Source organism: Lissotriton vulgaris, chromosome 10 (assembly GCF_964263255.1).
Source record: "Lissotriton vulgaris chromosome 10, aLisVul1.2, whole genome shotgun sequence".
NCBI classification, from domain to species: domain Eukaryota; kingdom Metazoa; phylum Chordata; class Amphibia; order Caudata; family Salamandridae; genus Lissotriton; species Lissotriton vulgaris.
In genome coordinates this window covers 200,654,019-200,673,531 of record NC_141698.1, presented here as the reverse complement: position 1 = coordinate 200,673,531, position 19,513 = coordinate 200,654,019, and the positions used below count along the sequence as shown (strand labels likewise).

At 44.4% G+C, this 19,513-nt stretch overlaps 1 protein-coding gene across 1 annotated transcript in view; it reads right to left on the bottom strand.

Annotated features, from left to right (window-relative positions):
• LOC147684987 (3-ketoacyl-CoA thiolase B, peroxisomal-like) overlaps positions 1–19,513 on the bottom strand; it is a 58,907-nt gene that overhangs the window by 15,146 nt on the left and 24,248 nt on the right. The window contains exon 3 of the mRNA XM_086939746.1: positions 18,916–18,996. Within this exon, the coding sequence (XP_086795872.1) occupies positions 18,916–18,996 (81 nt within the window). The remainder of the gene's footprint in view (positions 1–18,915; positions 18,997–19,513) is intronic.

The following is a 19,513-nucleotide window of genomic DNA, read 5'->3' as shown; positions in this document are numbered from 1 at the left end:
TGAGCAAAGGGGCACAAGCGTTAAATCAAAAGCACAGTATAACATATGAAAGTTGCACAACTATGGATGAGGGCGGGTGGCCACTCAAACCATATATTAAGAAAGTGGTATAAGAGATACCAATCAAACAGTGGTTAGGCCTAGGGCCTAGGGAATCGCTGGGAGCAGTCGGGACAAGCAATGCTGAAGTCGGGAAAAGCCCGCGGGATTCGGGTGCAGCGCTTAAAGCACACGCATGCACCAATGCAAAGTCAATGGTGCGTAAAAGTTACACAAATAGAGTTTAAGGATACTTCCGCTGAATCTAGAAGGACAAAACTTTAGACACAGACCCTAGAGGTGTGTACCAGTGTGGGAACACCGGCGTTGCTGAGTTACCTCACCCACAGGAAGTGGCTGCATAGGGTCGAAGTGGCGTCGGGTTTCGTCACGCAGGTTGTTGGTGCTTGAAGCTGAAGATGCTGCAGGCGATGTGAAGGAGAAGTGTCCGGTGTGATCCAAGGGTGGATCAGAGTAGTAAAGTACCTGAAAGCAGAGGGGACAGAATCTGGGTCACTCAGCAGTGACCAGGGTGGAACCAGGACGGAACCAGGCAATGTCGGGCGCAATCAGGTGGTTGTCGTGGAGCTTCTCTCCGCTGCCACGTGGGCTCTGGGGCATCTGCGACGTCCAGGAGCGGGTCACGAGCTGTCCCACGCAGGTTCTCACCGTCGGCGTGGTTGGCTTCAAGATCGGAGCAAACAACACTTGGCAAGAGCAATCCATGCGGGATTGGAAGATTGCTTCTCACTCGGACCAGGAGGGTCAGAGTGGGTGCTCCTTTTCAGAGGAGCGGGTGCAGGTCTCGAGCAACCAGAATCACAAGTTGTATTTAGGTTTTCGCCAGCACAGGGGCCACAAGCCAGCTGGCAAGTGACCAGGCCAACGCGTTGAGCCAAAGAAAGCAGAAGGGCCCCACGCAGCGCTCGTCGAGTGTAGAGGGGTGAGCTTCGGTGCAAAAGTGGCTCAGGGTTGGGGCTTCTCAAACCCCGGTGTACAGCTTCAAGGGTCACTCGTGGGCTGCACAGTCAGCGTCTCGTGGTCTTTTCAAGATGGCGTGCCCCACACTTCCGGTCGCCTCCACGGGTCTCAGCTCTGCAGGGACTGTGGATCGGGCCGAAAGAAGGCAGGCAAGCTTGATCTCGTCAATCTCTGTCACTCGAGTTCCAGCGGGAACTGCAACAAAGCAGATGTCGAGGTGCTGGATGGGGCCTGTTTGCACAGGGTGGTCACTCCATGACCACAAGGGAGATTCTTCAGTCTTCTATGTTGAGTAGGATGTCGATGGGTCCAGAGTTTCGTTTCAAATGTTTCATCAGGATAATCTGAGTGCGTTGGCACTGCTCCCATTCTTATACCAATCTAGGGGGCTGGATTACCTGCTCGGTCCCCTCCTATGGGTGGGACCCAGGAAGGGGGTGGATACACCCCTTTCCCTTTGATCCAGGCCGCGCTGGGACTGGGGATGGTGTGCCCCAGAACCGGTTTGGCCGGATTATGCAAGGGGCTGCCTTGTGCTCCCCAGGCAGTGTCTGGTTTCTTTCAAACCTCCCTGCTACAATCCACTATCTCCTGTCTGGGGTGGTGTAACACCGCCCTGCGACAGGAAAGCCTTTGTCCAGGCCTCCTCTGCGGAGTTTCGGTCAGCAGCAGGAGGTGAGACTCGTGTCTGTGGCAGAAGCATCCATTTTGTGGATCTGAGGCTCTTTTAAAAATCAACCGCGTTTCAGTAAAGTAACATGTCTTCTCCCTCTAGAGGGGTGGAATGCTATCCCCGTCGACAGAACTGTTGAGGGGATAGTATTCCAAATCGTATGACACCTTACACGACATTCTTTGATAAAGCCAAACCAAAGTTGCTTTATAACCGCGAGGATTATAAGGCACTTAATAGTATATGGTATGGCATTATCCCGGATCAGCTTAGGGAGTTGTTCCCGACAGCTGCAGACAGGCTCAGCTCATGCCAGAGCACCATCTCACATTAAACCACGCACTCTACCTCCAGGATTGATAAGGTCTTCCATAGGAGTGGCTCACAGGTTTATATGTGTCCAGATATAGGTTTAGATATAGGTATACTATTTCTAAACAAGGGTTGATTACACCCACTTGCCCCAGCTGAGTGATCAGACAGTTTTGCCAATTTAAGAACCAGCCAGGGGTGGCAAAAGCTATGCTTCAGCCCCATGTAGGCCTTGGTGGCACCTATGCCCTGAGCACCTATAGTGCATGGTACAGGGGCTGACAAGGAGTCCATTTCCAATTGGGTTATGTACCTATAGTACATGTATGTGAATTTAGAGAGAGAACAGCAGGCTGGGGGTCTGATTAGCAGTCCCACAGCCTCAGTAAGTCGAAAACCAGTGAAGCAAAAAGCAAACATTGGGGTGACCATAGGATAGCAGACCCTACTCTCCTACAGTCCTCTATTCGGGTCTTCCCCCAGAACCATGCTCCAAGTTTTTCCCTGTTTTTACTGACTGTAATGGAGTACAAGCAAGTACTTTTTCTATGTCTGACTCTCTACTTAACTAATCTCTGAGATGTTTGTGAAAGAGTGACTGAATTGAAGTAGCCAGCAAACAGGCTGTAGAAGCTGCACGTTTTAGGCCTACTGTCCAAAAAGTAGCCCCTACAAAAAAACTTGTTGGGAAGTAGGCGTGCCTACTCTGAAAACACAAGCCTCTGAAAAGCAAGTGAAGCTCCTCTGAACTCAGAGTAACTTCTTAGTTAATTTACATGACAATCAATGTGATCTTTAAAACTGCCTCTCCGGGGGTAGTAGCAGCCCCTATATTCTTCACTGCTATGAGGGACTATGTGAGAGTATTAAATCTACATTACAAAACCCAATTTAAAAAAATGAACGACAATCCTCTTTAGTTTGATTCCCAATGCTCATTTGCAATGACCCAGATATCCTTTTCAGATTGCTCAAGCGCGCTCCATTTATAAGGTTGCTCCAAATAGAAGGAAAAACAAAAAAAATATTGTAAATTGGAATTGTCTAGTAACAGCTGTGGCAGATGAGAATTTTAATGGCGTCTGGGCCTCATGAAACTTGTGTAAGTCACCCAACAATTCAATTAACTTAACGAGTGTTAACATAAGGGTGGGCCATGGGTAGAAAGGGCGATTGTTTTTGTCAATGCTGTTACCGTCCCTATCACTTTGAAAGATACAACTGTGACAATTTTAGGTGGATTGATTTTCAACAGAATGTGGAACTGGGTCAGCAATAATGATATTCTTGACCAATGGCAATACAGGTTTCATGAGCTCTTAGGTACGGTAGAGCAGTGCTTGAATTTGAATCTCATTGTTGGAAAGTACACCACCACCAGGCGCGGCCCTTTGCACCTTGCGTTTGTGGATCTGCCTACAGCTTTCAACAGTTTAAATCGTACCAAACTGTGGCTAAGTCTTTTGGAGGTTTGGTTGGATAAGGCACTTGTGCGCTTTCTCTATGTTCTTCATGAAGATCTAACTTCTAGTGTGAGGATTGGTGCAAATGGGGAGCTGTCGGATTCTTTTAGCCTTTCATGTGGTGTTCGGCAGGGATGTGTTCTAGCTCCCCTTTTATTCATCTTGTATGATAATAAATTGAGTTTTTTTAGTAGGTTCAGTTTAGTAATGTCCTTGCCATGAACAAAGTTCCCATTCCCACAATATTATATGCTGATGATGTGGTTCTGATGGCACACGCACCCAGGGGGTTACGTAGTTTAGTTAGCTCTTTTGTAGAGTTTATAGCAGGTCTTGATTTAAGAACTAGTTATACAATATCACATATAATGACCTGGGGCGCCAAACGTCAGGGTACATCCAGCATTGTTTTTGATGGATATTGGTTAGGTTTGGTTAACAGTTATCCCTATCTCTGGGTTTCATTTGATTCCTCTGGTAGCTGGTGCACCTACTGCTGCATGAAGCTCTGCAAAATTTTAGGTACGCTCTCCAGTTTGCCCCAGCCATAAGGCTGTTAACCCTCTCCTTGAGGCAGTGGTTTTGAGGTGAACAGGGGTCTAGGGCTATGCGGATTGCTCTATATTAGAGGCTGCAGAGAACCACTTTTGCAACCGATTCTTTTTATTACCTCCCTCATTCTCAAACTTTCTATGCCACGAGAGACTTGGTCTAGCCTATTTAGAAGACCATATCAAACTAGGCCCACTATCTATTGGGCTTAACCCTAGAGCCAGCTTGAATCAATCAATTATAAAAGTTTGTTTTGCTTGCGATAAAGGTCTCTGTATCCCGTGGCTTGCTTATGTTAAGAGAATTCTATCAGAGCTAGTTTATTCTTGCTGTTTGATAACAACTTCTATTACTTGCCCATGGACTTTGGGTGTGGAACTTCAAAGTGAAGGTTTGGTATTTTGCGTTGACCCTGAAGGAAATACTTTAAACACATAGGGGCATATTCTAAAGGAGCTATTGCCGGGTTAACGGCACTTTATTGCAGCCAAAGTCGTGATAAATGTATTGCCCTATTCACAAGCTGGTGCTAACAACCCATAGCACCAGTTTACCTGCGATAGCAGCTGCAAAAACCATTGCCACAGATGATCCATGCAACTATCGATAATGAGATGCAGAGTGAGCGTTCCAGATCAAAAAGCCGCAACAACACCACTCCATAACATTCTCAATGAGAAGCCACATTGGCGATAAGATCACAAAATATGCGATAAGACGTGTTAGTAGCAGGAAACTAACACCTGCTCTGACCTGGTGTCAAGTCAAGTCAGACCACAGCCTGCACCGCAAAAGGGAGGACAGCCCAGAGCCACACATGAAGAGCAAAAGATGCCATGGAGCCACTCATCATGCAGCACGGACACCCAAGAGGGACATGGCACCCTCAATATCATGCAGCCCTGCTCCGCGGGCCACCAGGTCTCACATTTGGTGCTGGGTCTTTATTTCTCCATGGCAGAGGACATACCAGTGCACCCCACATCATGGCAGGCTGCACACCCGCTCAGCCTCATAGGTTTTACTAACTATATTATCCAGGAGGCGAAGCCAGGTGGCAGTAGGCCCGCGTTGCCGGCTGGCTCTGGCCTACACTGCGGTCCACCAGGGCACACAAAACCTGAGCCGTCCGGACCGCTGAGACAGGGCATCATTGCAGGCTGCACTCCCGCTAAGCACTTAAGGTGCCCCTACCTCAGTGCACTGAAAGTCACCGTCCCGTGGCGGTGTGGCTGTACCTTCTGTGCTTATACAGTGCTGAGATGTTGCATACTCTGGTGCATTGGTCTCTTGGTGGGGGTTGGGATCTGGGGCATGGTTTGTCCGCAGATGTGCTCAGCTCAATTGTGCATGTGTGCCATTGTGGCCATCTCCCCCATCCCCCAAGTCCCTGGTCGTTACTTACCCTGGTGCTGTTGTGTCTGGTCATGTTGAGCAGTGTCAGGTCCCCCGACTCCAGTCACCGTCTCCCCACTGATGACTGTGGACACCATTTCCTCCATCTTGTCCAGCTCCTCCTGTGACACAGGACTCCCACCTCCAATCTGCATTGCTGCCTTCGAGTTGTTAGCGAGTTTCAGCTTGGTTTTGCCCTTGACGTAATTCCAGCGCCTCTTGACCTCTTCCATTATCATCTTCAGCACTGCCACTGCATTCACCTTGTCCAACATGGACTGCCACAGTCTATTTTTGGTTGCCAATGACAAAGTGGAGGTGACGAACATTTGTTGATGGTGTTCGACCACCTCCGCTATCAGGATCCTGTTTTCCTGCAGACTGTAGCGCTTCTTCCTACTCTTCTTCTTGGCCTTCCCTGACCCTGAGGTCCCAGGCAGGTCCTCTGGGGGCTTGTGGGATTCTGGTTCTCCTCCGTACTAGCTCCGGCAACGTCCATTGTGCTTTGCTGTTGTTTGGCATTTGTTTGTCAGGTTTTTTTCTACTTTTATAGTGATTTTTCCCACCTGGCGCCTGTGAATTGCAGGTCTGTTACTGGTTTTAGCTTGATTTTAGTATCGCGATTGGCCTCATCGCAGCTTTTTGGGATTTGTGTTTTGCATTTTTGAGGCGGGGCGTTGATTTTAACATGGTCAGTTGATGCGTTATCTGGAGACTATCGCATTGTACCGCCGTGTCGAGAATGCTTAGTTAACACAGCGTAATTATCCAGCGATACACAGCGATTGTTTGGAAGTTGGGTTAAGTAACTTTTGCGACGTTCATGAGAATATGCCCCATAATGTTGGTCGCTTACCATGAAACATAGGTAGCAGAGATGAGCAGGGTGGATGTGTATGTATAAATAGGCATCCTTCAGATCAAGTGCAGTTAGGAAGTCACCTTGCTGCAGCGGAGGGATAACATCCTGCAGTGTGACCATGTGGAAATGTTCTGAGAGGATACACTTGTTTGGGAGCCTGTGTTCAAGTATGGGCCTTAGAGACACGCCCCTCTTTGGATTTAGAAAGTACTGGGAGTACACTCCCTTGCCTTGATGCTGCAGTGGTACAGGTTGTATCGCCCTTTTCAGAATAAATGCTCCTTTCAGAATGAGTGCCTGGACCTCTTCACAAAGAAGGTGCTGGTGTTCTGTGGAGAGGGCGTATCTGCGAGTTGGAATGTTTAGTGGGGCTGCAATGAGCTTCAGGTATTATCCATGCTCTATGATGGAGAGTGGCGATCTCTTCCCAAAGAGGAAGAAATCCCCACAGTCTGCCCTGACAGGTTTAGTGTTATCATGGTGGGAGTAGAAGGTGGTTACTGCTTGTAGGAAACTGCTCCTTTAGCCAAGCCTCCTTTGCCTCTACCTTTGGTGTTGTTACCCCTGTAGCACCCGCTGGAATAACCTTGCGTAGGCTGCCGGTGGTATTACTGTTGCTGCCTCTGGTAGGAGGCGGAAGTCTGGGGGAGTGTTTCACTGCCTCCCCTGTACTGTGACCTCCGAAAGGACCCCCTAGGAGTGGATGTCTGAAGGGCCATCATTGCCTTGGCTAAGTTTGTGTCTTTCTTGAGCTTTTCAAGCTTCTAGTCTACCTACGGTCCAAAAAGTTGTGCACTGTCCAACTGCAGATTTAGCAGATTCTGCTGGACTTCTGGCTTAAAGTCAGAGACACAGAGCCAGGCGTGATCCTGCTATTAACTCCTCTGGCCACAGTGTTGGCTGCATCAAGAATGGAGTGGATAGTGGCGCTCAAGATGGTCTTGCCTCTGTAACCAGCTCTTGTCCAGGTTTGGATTGTACTGCCACCCTCATGCCCACTTAGTAAAACTTTTTGCTTTCCTTATCAGGTGATTGCCCATGAAGTATGTGATGGATGACCAGGAGATGGAACATGGTGTAGCGAGTGAGTCCTTGTGTGATGACAGCTTTCAAAATATTGATGACACAGTCCTGAGAATTGATGGGGTGGTGAAGAAGAAACCATCCTGCAGAATGAGAATTGGCGGTGTGGATGTATAAATTGTGACAGATTTTGGTTTGCTCTTCACCATTGTGCAACATGCAGTTTGGATTGATACGTTTGCAAGAGTTTTGGGTGATCAATTGGTCCCTACAAACGTCCACCTGGTAGCCTTACCGGTTACCTAGGATTCTTATGGGGGGGGGGTTATAGGTCAGTAATGTCTTCATTTAGAGGTAGAAAATCCCAAGGAAAGTTGTATGTGGTATAAAAATATTCTTCTATTCTCGGATGGATGGATCAGGGAGCTCTAAGCAACAAGTTAGACCCCAATAGCGAAGACCAAGTGTTGTTGTTTGGTGATCCTGTAGTGACCATGGACGAAGACCTATAAAGACAATTCCCAGGAGTACTTTCAGGCACAATAGGGAAGCTGAAGGGATTTATGCTTAAGATTGTGGTGAAGGAAGGAACCATACCAGTGTGTCACAAAGTGAGAAATATACGAATAAAAATTAAAGATGCAGTGATGGACAAATTGGATAATTTGGAAATGAGGGGTATTATTAAGCCACTGGAATGTGGTAAATGGTTGGCACCCTTGGTGGTTGCATTGAAATCTAATTGGCAAATAAGACTCTGTATTGATTTCAGGGAACTGAATAAAAACATAGTTATGGATACATTTCCACTACCCAGGATCAATGAGCTCTTAGCCAAAACCAAAAGTGTTAAGTGGTTTTCAACAACTGAACAAACCTCTGCTTACCATCAGATTCCTCTGCACCCCTCTAGGAGGAATTTTGCCTTGTTCATTACACTGTTTGGGTGCTATAGGTTTGTACGCATGCAGTTTGGACTAGCTTCAGTGGCAGCAGTATTCCAATGCTTGATACATCTTTTATTCAAAGATCTGGGAGGGGTGATCTATTTCCAATATGAGATACTTATTATGGGTAGAGATTAATGTCAACATGATCACAGATTGAAGCTAGTTTTGGAAAGGCTAGCAGCAAAGGGGCTGATGGCAGAGTTGAAAAAGAGCAAGTTTGTCATGAGATCAGTAACTTACTTGAGGCATGAAGTTAGCAGGGAAGGTATTTCTCCCAAGAGTGGCCTAGTGAAGTTGATTAGTATGGTACAAGCACCTGCTTCAAAGGAGGATATCAGATCCTTCCTGGGATTAGCAGAATTTTGTTGCAATTTGTGGAGAATTTTGCAATGAAAACATATGGGCTGAGGCAGTTGAAGGAGAGGCAGCAGTTTAAGTGGAGTAGGAATTGAATAATGACTTTGAAAGTACCAAACAGAGCATTTGTACGGCAGTTCCTTTATAAGGGTATGACATCTAAGCACGCAGCTTCCTTTCTACAGATGCTAGTGGTAAGGGACTGGGTGCGATTTTGACGCAAAGCTCAGGTAACAGGTCTGAGAATACAGTGGTGTACACTTATCATTTCTTGACTCCGCTTTAGAGAAATTTTCTGTAATTGAGAAAGAAATGCTGGCAACTGTTTGAGCTATGGAAAATTTCAGACAGTTTATATGGGGTTTAAGGTTTACCCTGCAGACTAATCATAGGCCCCTAGTGAAAGTCTTAACTTCTGGTGGTATAGTTAAGGCAACTCTTCGCATTGCCAAGATGACAGGAAGACTTCTAGACTTGATGTACAATGTTGAGTATTTGCCGTGTTACAGGAATAAGGTGGCAGATAATTTAATTCACTCACCCTTACCTTTGGATGAGTATTGTGGAAGTGATTGGTACGAGTGTAGTGTGGCCTTGGTCAAGGATAAAGATGAAGTAATAAAGGGGGGGGCTGGTTTCTGGTTACACTGAGGTTGACGACTTAAGGGTGGTGACGGAATTTATCACGAAGGAATGGCCTAGTACAAATGAATTAACTGGTGAATACAAGACATTTTGGAACTCAAAGATGAGTAGTCTCTAAATGGATTTCTTCTTAGAGGAGACAGGGTTGTACCCCTAATAAATCTTCATGAAAGTATTTTGAGAATCATGCATGAAGGCCATTTAGGAATAACATGAAACTTGAAAATGGCAAGGAGGAAAGAATATATGAATTTCACTATTCGATAGGGGACTATGTATTCCTCTATTGTCAGTACATAGTCCTGTCCTTCATTGCATTCAATTTTAACAAGAAAAACAATCACATACCGAAAACACATGATTACAAAATTTAATTATCGTAATCCTATTCATTTCATCATGATTTTCAGACTTTTTTTAATAGACTGTATACATATATATACGCACATACAACAAATATATACAAATCACAAAATATTCACAGAAAATCATAGGTTCCTTCCACCCGATTCGTCGAAAAAGAAAAGTGTTTACCTATTCCATACAGGAAATACACTTCGAGGTAGTCTTATCTGCACAATTGTTCTACTTTCTCCAGAACTTTAATCTAACAATTGTGCATCAAATATTTCCAAACTAAATAAAAAAATACCTCATCAGACTCCTCTTATCATCATCTGTCAACACGGATGCGTTTCGGCCTGTAAAAACATTTAGGCCTCCTCACGACAAGGGTGAGGGAAACGACTTATGGGCAATAATTCCGTGTGCCTTTAAATCCAGACCAGGTTAGTCCAAGAAACACAACATTCGGGTGAAAGGAACCTATGAGTTCCTGTGAATATTTTGTGATTTGTATATATTTGTTGTATGTGCGTATATATATGTATACAGTCTATTAAAAAAAGTCTGAAAATTATGATGAAATGAATAAGATTACGATAATTAAATTTTGTAATCAAGTGTTTTTGGTATGTGATTTATTTATTTATTTATTTATTTAAAGCGTTTTGTATAGCGCGAACAAGACCCATGGGTATCAGAGCGCTTTACATAGCATGAGGTAGTATAGAGACACATATTGGAAGGAAGGGTTAACCAAAGAGATATGACATACATTACGTGTGCATAGCCTCAAGATAACGAGACGCGAAATGCAGTAAATATAAAATATACAGAGTCTGAGATTAACTTATTGACTAAAAATTATCTCTATAGTGCGATTTCCTGTTTGCAGAAAGGTTATAAATGACTTTCCGATGTGTTATATATTCTTTTTAATCTAATACTACGATTGATAAAGTATCAGTCTAAGCAGTATTCCAAGATAATAGTGGATCTATACATCAGTTTAACGATTAAGACCTACTCCGCTATTAGTAATTATTTTTTCTTCTTGTGAGTAAGTGTCTTGGACTTAATTCTGTCACTGTGTAAAAGAAGATCGATCTAGAGCTATGGGAGGAATTTGCTTATTAGAAATATTTTTGTTTCCCTCTTAAATGTTGCTGTGTTTGTCATTTTTCTGATGTTTGTTGGAAGAGAGTTCTAGATTCTAGGGGCTGCTCCAGAGAACGCTCTATCATATGTTCTCTTCTTCCGGAAAATAGGAGGTCTCAGTACCAACTCCTTAGCACTCCTAGCAGGTCTATTTCCTCCAGATAATACTATTTTCTGGGCAAGATATCTTGGAGTGTTGTAATAGCACTTTGTGGGTGATGCATTCCATTTGTAGCTGAATTCTGGCTTCGTACGGTAGTCAGTTTAATGCTTTTAGATGTGGAGAGATATGGTTGAACTTCCTTGACCCGGTGATAAGTCTTGCCGCTGCGTTGAGGTAGGCTTTTAGCGGTGTTGTGGAGATTTGTGATGAGCCTGCTAACATAGTGCATCCATATTCAATCCTTGAAATGACCAATGATTGGACTGCCAGCTTAAGATCTGCTTTTGAAATGAAGGGTTTCACCTTTCTAATGTAGTTCAAGTGAAAAAGGGCACTTTTTGCCATTGCCTTGATATGTTCTTTCATATCCAGCTTCTCATCAAGTGTTATTCCTAGTGATTTAGCTGAGTCGACTAAGGTAGGGGTGCAGTTAAGCGCCGTGATTATTTTAGCCCTTTCCTTAACTTTTGTGTGCTTCTTTGAAAGTGATATTAGAAGGAATTCTGTTTTTTGTGCGTTTAATTTTAGATGATTGATTGTTAACCATTGTAATGTCATTTCTAAGGCCTCATTCATTACCCTCATGTCTTCCAACAACATGAGGTATAAATGTGTGTCGCCTGCGTACATGTGAAAGGAAATTTTGGAGTTTCGAAGAATTTCTGTGAGTGGTTCCATATATAGGTTGAACAGTGATGGAGATAATTATTATTATTATTATTATTATTATTTATTTTTATAAAGCGCATAGTCACCCGGAGGTATCCCAGCGCTAAAAACCCTAATTCAACAAATCTGAGGACCGGGAGCTGAGAGCAGAAGAGAGGAAGGGTGGGAAATCAAAACAGGGGGGGGGCATGGAAGCTAGGGAAAAAGATGTGTTTTTAGCAGCTTCCTGAAGCGCAGATATTGTGGTTCAAGACGTAAGTCATGAGGGAGTGAATTCCAAAGACGGGCAGCTTGTACCGAGAAGCGTCTTCCTCCTGATTGGGCTTTCCTGAATCTTGGGGTGATGATGAGGTTTTCTGCGTTAGAACTGCGTTAGATAATGTGGATCCTTGCGGTACTCCAATCGTGTTAGGACATGAAGATGAAAGAGATTGACTGACTAAGAATCTTTGTGTTCTGTCCTGAAGGAAGGATTCAAACCATTTCAGCACCGTACCTGATATTCCCATCCTGTCCTGGAGCCTGTTCAGTAATTGTACATGATTCACCGTGTCAAATGCAGCTGATAGGTCTAGAAGGATGAGTAGACATGATCTATTTTGGTCTAAAGCTTGTAGAGCATCAGCGACTATATGTAAAATCGCTGTTTCCGTGCTGTGTCCTGATCTGAAGCCCGACTAACATTCATCCAATAAAGAGAAATTGTTTATGTGCTGGCTTAGTTGATTCTGCATACATTTCTCTATTAGTTTGGCAAGTACCGGAATGTTAGTTACCGGACGAAAGTGATTCGGATCTGTCGGGCCCGCCGTCGTTTTTTTGATGATGGGGACTACTTGACCGTTTTTTAGGCATCCTGGGAGTATCCCTTGAGATAGAGAGGCGTTAATAATTTTTGTCCATAAGGGAATCACGGCCTGGCTGATTTCTTTCTTGCATTTTGACGAGAGTGGATCATTATAGTGGTTATTAGGTCTGATTTCTCGAAGCGTTTTGGCAATGTTGTTCTGGTCTAATAACTTGAAAGAATCCCAATGGGCTTTGTTTTTTGCCCCACTCTCCTTAATTAAGACGTTGGCAACGCTCGGTGTAGGTTTTTTGATTACTAGGTTATCCGCTGCATTCTTGAGCTCCCTTTCCAACGTGTTCGCTTTGTCTGTGAAAAAGGAAGAGAATACTTCGCAATTTCTTGTTAAAATTGACTGCAATGAAGGACAGGACTATGTACTGACAATAGAGGAATACACAGTCCCCTATTGAATAGTGAAATTCATATATTCTTTCCTCCTTGCCATTTTCAAGTTTCCTGTTGTATTGCTTTTTACCCAGGCTTAGGAGGGTAATTTGGGTAAACCCCTATTTTTTGGCCATTTAGAAATAGTCAAATTGAAAAGGAAAGTGAAGACTTGGTATTGGTGGCAGGAGTCAATGCTGATGTTGAAAGGTTCATAAGGACATGTGCATTGTGTGCCAATTCAGATAAATCCTTGTCTGTATGCTGTTCATCTCTGGGGAAAGCACAGTGTCCAGTGGGTTCCTGAGAAGATTTGAGTGTGGATGTGTTTGTAACCATTCTGGAAGACTGGATGGGTGCCTAAGTATTTATTTATTTAAAGTTTTGTATAGCGCGAACATGACCCAAGCGGGTATCAGAGCGCTTTAAATAAGGGTTGTGGAAGACATAGGAAGATATGTGCGGGAGAAAATTAAGGCAATGTAGATCAGGAACAAAAATGACATAATGGGGGTGACACTGGGCCGTAACAAATGTCAGGTAGGAGCTAAAACAGCTAAACAAGATAGGAGACAAGAGGAGAAAAGCTCCTAATTCAGCGCATTGTTCATTAGTATTGTTTTAAATTCCCCTTTGAATGCAAATGTTAAGGGAATCAGTCTTGTTTCTACAGGTAGGGAGATCCAGATTCTCTGGGCCATCCCAGAGAATGTACAATTGTAGGTTTTCAGTTTTTTAAATTTCTTCGGCTTAGGCAGCAGTGTGCTAGTGCTCCTTGAGGGTCATGTGCCACCCGATAGTTCAAGCTTATTTGTGAGGTAGAGAGGAGTATTGAAGTGTAGTGCTCTATGGGTCATACAAGCTATTTTTAACTGGATCCTTGCCTCAAATGGAAGCCAGTTGAGCGATTTCAGGTCCGGCGAGATGTGGTTGGTTTTCTTGGAACCAGTGATGAGTGTAGTCTCAGCATTTAGAGATGCTCTGGGGGGGCTAAACTGAGTTTCGGAAGTCCACATAGAGTAGCACTGCCGTATTCTAGTCGAGAGATGACTAGTGCTTGCACCGCTGATTTGAAGTAATCTTGGGGAAGGTAGGGTTTGAATTTTCTTAGGATGCTCATTTGGAAGTTCGCTTCTCTGGTAGATGCTCTGATGTGATCTTGCATGTTTAGATTCTTATCTAGCACAACTCCCAGTGATTTTGTAGAATCAATGATGTGTGGTGTGCAGTTGAGAGCGGTGAGGTTACTTAGATATTTCACAACAGTGGGGGTTTGCCTAATGCGTGAAATGAGGAGAAATTCTGTTTTAAGGGCGTTTAGTTTGAAGTGGTTGAAGGTTAGCCAATTTAGGGTTTTGAGCAGGGTTCCGTTGAGTGACTTGATATCTTCAGGGAAGGATATTTTAATGTACAGTTGGATGTCATCCGCATACATGTGATATTGGATGTTGGATGCTTTGAGGATTACCGTCAGTGGTTCAATGAAAAGGTTAAAAAGCGTGAGGGAGAGTGAGGACCCTTGGGGGACACCCAGAGTGTAGGGACTGGAGTTGGATAGAGATTGATTGGATTTGACTCTGCGTTCTGTTCTTGAGAAAAGAGGCAAACCATTTTAAGACTGTGCCTGAGAGCCCCATCCTGCATTCCAAGAGGTTAAGTAGATAGTCATGTTTGACAGTGTCAAAACCAGTTGAGAGATCGAGTAGTATAAGTAGGTAAGCTTTATTCTGGTCAAGAAAAGTGAGGGAATCGTCCACTATATGAGTGATGGCTGTTTCAGTGCTGTGGCCAGTGCGGAAGCCCGATTGGAATTGGTCGAGAAGTTGGAATTGCTCAATGCGTTTGCCAAGTTGTACATGTACACATTTTTAAGGCGTTTTGCCAGGGTAGGGATGTTTGTGATTGGTCGATAATTATACAGGTCTTTAGTGTCCGCCGTGGGTTTTTTGAGAATAGGGAGCACTAGGCCCGCCTTCAGGAAGTCGGGGATCTCACCTTGAAGAAGAGAGGCATTGGTGATCTTGCACCAGAGCAGGACTAGTGATCCTATCATTTCTTTAAAGAAGTTGGGGGAAGGGGGTCATTGAAGTGATTCGAAGGTTTCAAGGTCGAGAGTATGCTGAGGATGGCAGTGTCATTGAGGGGTGGGAATTGACTCCAAGAGGTGTTATTTTGGGGGGTAGAGACAGGGTGGCGTGAGCGGGCGTGGGTAAGAAGGAGTCAGGAAAGGGTGAGAGTTCGATTAGAGCAGACTTTAGATCTGATTCGATCTTACTCGCCTTTTCGAGGAAGAAGTCAGCAACAGCATCGCAGTTTGACTGAGGGCAGAAGATGTGCAGAGATTGGATAGAAGTGTTATTGGATTGTAACGTAATCAGCTCAAATAGCCGTTTCGGGCGATTTTTAGCTTTGTCAGGTTGGGATTTGAAGATGGTTGCTTTTGCCGTTCTGATGAGTTTGTTGTTTCTACTCCTTTTTAGTCTTAGTGTTTTTAGTAGACCAGTGGATGTAGTAGATCTCCAGGCACATTATGCTAATCTCAGGCTGCATCTGTCAGAATTTAGGCTGTCATTGAACCATGGTTTAGAGTCTTTGAAGGGTTTTCTTTTTAGTTGAAGGGGGGCAGTTGCATTCAGGGCAGGCAACATGGCGTTGTTATAGTGCTCAGTGAGGTCGTGAACGTCGGCCATATTTGCAACAGGCAGAGGTAAGGAGATATTGCAGTGAGATATGAGCTCATTTACATTTGTATTATGGAACAATCTGTTCCACTATTTTTGTTTTAGTGGTTGTGTTCTTTTGGAGTTCCAACTTACAAGGATACAAAAGTTGATATATTGATGGTCCAACCAGTCACAGCGTAGAATAGATTTGAGATGAATGGAGTTGGGATTGGAGATGATTAGAGCAAGGGTCGAGCCTAAGATGTGTGTGGGACTGTCACAGAACTGAGTCAAGGAGAGGTCAGTTAGGAAGATCATGCGGGTCCAATGGAGATTGAAGTCACCAAGGAAGATTAGGGGCAGTGTCGGCCGAGTTTGGAGGAGATGGTTTCCATAGTTTTTTCAATTAGAGGGAGATTGTCTCCTGGGGTGTTAGAAGATGTGCAGGCTGCATAAGGGTCTATGTTTGCTAGTGATGTCTATGCATAAATATTCACAGGATGAAGCTGTAGGGGACTGTTATGCTGGGAAAGAATTGTGGTAGATACATGCTATGCCATCTCCTGTTTTCTTAACTAGATCGAGTCTGATAATGTTGTGGCTGGGAGGGACTTAAATGTCAAGGATGGGGCCTGAGGAGTCGATGAGCCAAGTTTTGGTGTGGATAAGGAGGTCAAGTTCCTGAACAAGGATGAGATCTGCAAGGTCCATGGCATGTTTCACCACTCAGTAACATGCATTTCAGGAATGATTTGTAGTTGTTGAGCGAGGGCCGCGTAGTGGGGATCTGCATGAGGTTATTAATGTTTAAAGCATTGGAGTTGAGTCTGGGAGCTCTATGTGGGTTAGATGTAATGCTTTGGAATAGCCTCTGTGATGTCTTGCTTGGGATAGGTCAATCCAGAGGCATTTAAAGGGGTGGTTAGTGAAGTTCTAGAAGTGAGTGAGATGGACGCATGAGGAGCGTTGTAAGCTCGGAGGAGGGAGAGAATATCTGGTTCTGATAATTGATTTTTGGATCTGGCTGGTCTAGATGGGGTTTTAGGGTAGGGAGTGGTATTCCAGTTCTGGTCGGGGGGTTTCAGCCCGGGGTCACTTAGTGACATAGTGGAACGAGGTGGAAGATTATGGTGGTGTTAAATCATATGCAGGATCACCTGCGAGGTCTTGTTGGAAGAGAGATCAAGGGCCAGCTCCTCTGTGGTTTTAATGAGATTTTGAATAACAGTTTTGAGACTTTGAAGTTCCTGGTTTATCTCCTTGAGTTTAGCAGCAGCATCTGAATGTGGAGAGGAGGAGCGTTGTTCATTCGGGTGGTCATAGACAAGCTCAAGGCAGGGGATTGAAGGGGAGGGGGAACATCCTCTAAGGAGGAATTCCGTCTCTGATGTATGGGAGAGCAAGGTGAGTAGGTGCTAGAAGGGACGTTAGGGGGAACTGATTTCTTGCTGGAGAGTGGGCGAACCTGCTCTGGAGAGAGGTAATTATGTAGGGGAGCTAGTAGGAGAGGGAGTGGGGAGGTGTAGGATAGGTGGTCGGAGCTGGGGATAACAATTGCTCCAGCATTACGGGCATGGAATTGGTCATGTCTGGGTGGTCGGGGAAGGGTGGGTGGGTCTGGGGCGCCTGGGTTTGGTGTAGCTAGGGCCCTGTGAGTGTTGTTCGAGGTATGCGTGGCAATCATCAGGTGGTTGTGGAATATGTAGTAGTTCTCTTGGACTTGTACTCTAAATGGCCTGAGTTTGAGATTTGTAATAAGGTTTGTCGGGCTCCCTGCCATGCTATCAGTAATAGGGTAATAGATGCTTGCCTGCACGTGTTCCAAAAGATAAAATAATGGACGGAATACTGAACAAATCAAACATTCACCCCAGTCACAGATCTGGGTTTAATCCATTATTTCTTTGCTCACCATGCCACTCCAATTTGGACCCAGCCATATGCAATCCAGTCTTGGCTTTGCTCCCCACGGGAACAGTCCAGCCCGATCTGCCAGGCCAGGTCTTCTCTGGACTGGAAACAAGCATCATGGGACCTGTTTCAGGACTGCACCCCTCATCAGTCAGGCTAGCTTGAATCCAGTGGCACAGTGAGCACAGGACCCATGTCTGATGATACCCTTCCCACTTAGGGCAACCAAAGCAAAAAGAACAAATGATGGATGGAATGCTGAACAAATCAAATATTCACCCCAGTCAGATCTTGGTTAAATCTATTGTTCTTTTGCTCACCATGCCACCCCAGTTTGGGCCCAGTCATATGCTAATCAGTCTTGACCCTGCTCCCTATGGGAACAGTCCAGCCCAAACTTCCAGGCCAAGACCTGCTTAGACAGGAAACAAGCATCCTCGAACCGGTTTCGGGGTGTCACCCCTCAGCAGCCAGGCTAGCTTGCACCTGTTGAGCACTAGTTGAACACTTTTCTAGCCATTGTTTTCTTTAGTTGCCATTTATGCAAGCCACATGCCAGCCTGCTTAACCTGTCTGCCTCTGTGTTTTGAACACACCTCATGTGTATGGCTACTATGTTTGTATTTCTCTCTGGAGCCCACTGCTACATGTCCTAGGATTGCTTGGACAGCATGATCTACTTTGCACCTTCATGTTGAGCTAAAACACTGTAGCTCTATTGTTGTTCTGGATTTGCACTGTTGTCCATCTGACTTGTGCATGAAATAACTTTATTGCCAGGAAAACTATCCTTAGTTCTGGTAGATTAATATGTTTTGCGGCTTTTTCTGGGTTCCATGGGCCCTAATTCTACGTTTTCCCACTTGTTCTCCCCAGCCCATGTGGGATACATCCGTAGTGATGAACACAAAGGGAAGTGGTTGTTTGAAGGGTCACACTATCGTAATGTTTTTTGTGTTCCACTCGTTTATCTCTTTTTGAACTTTTTCTGTGACAACCACTAGGACCTCCCAACTGTTGTTTGCTAGTGACCACTGGTGTTGAAGCCATTCCTGGATTGGTCTCACATGGAACCTGGCATGGGGTATCATTGGTATGCATAATGCCTTGGTGCCCATTAGTTTTAGTATAGTAGAGCTTATCCCTTCTGGAAGAGGTACGTTTGCAGTGCCAATGCTAGGACTCTCTCTATGATGGGATCGCTTTTGAATTCCTCGAATTTAGTCTTGTTCCCAAGAATGTCCTTTAACCCTCTGGGGCAGAAAGTTACTTTTCCAGGTTTAAGGAACAACCCAATCTGTGAATCCTTTGCATCACTGTTTGTATGCTTTTCTGGCATTCTGTGAGATAGAGTTTGCCCGTACCAGCCAATTGACTAGGTAGATCCATTTTAATTAAAACACAATACAATTGAAAACGTGCATATAAACAATGTCCCGTTTCTGATTTTTTTCTCTTGCCTGCCATCCCACAATTGTAATTACTTCAGTAATCTTGTTTGAAAAATAGTTAGCAACACTTACTTTTGCTGTGAAGAAAAAGCAAAGGCATCTTGCTTTTCTCGAGTAACTCCAAACCTCTCTGCAACATTTTCCGATGTTATTCTGCAAAAATAATAGAGAACGGTATAAGCAAGAAAAAACACAGGCAAATACCCACCATCAAGTGCAAAACAATAAGCTAAGCCGCTTTTTCACTGGCATTTTGAGTAGACACTGCTGTATCTCGAAAGAAATGATTGCTAGCAAAAACCAACAGATTCTGCTTTCTTAAGAAGAAGCTGGCTCTGAACTTGACTGTGTTCTCAACCTTCTTGTCAAATTCCCTTTTTTTTTTTAAACACACGGAACTAAAGTTTATCCAACATCGTAGATATATAAAATATCAAGGTTCAGTGGAGAATCCTCAACTCTTATATACAATTACTTCATTTTAGTTTCATCAATAAATGCTAATATAATTAACCTCCACACCAAGTGGAAATATCCATTTTTGGTGTACATTTTTTGCAGATTTGTTAGTACAAAAATTCAGAACAGAGTGAGATAACACATAAGCCAACTGGAAGGTGCAAAACCTTAAATGAGCCAGGGTAAACCGGAAAGAGCTGGCAACCTAGAA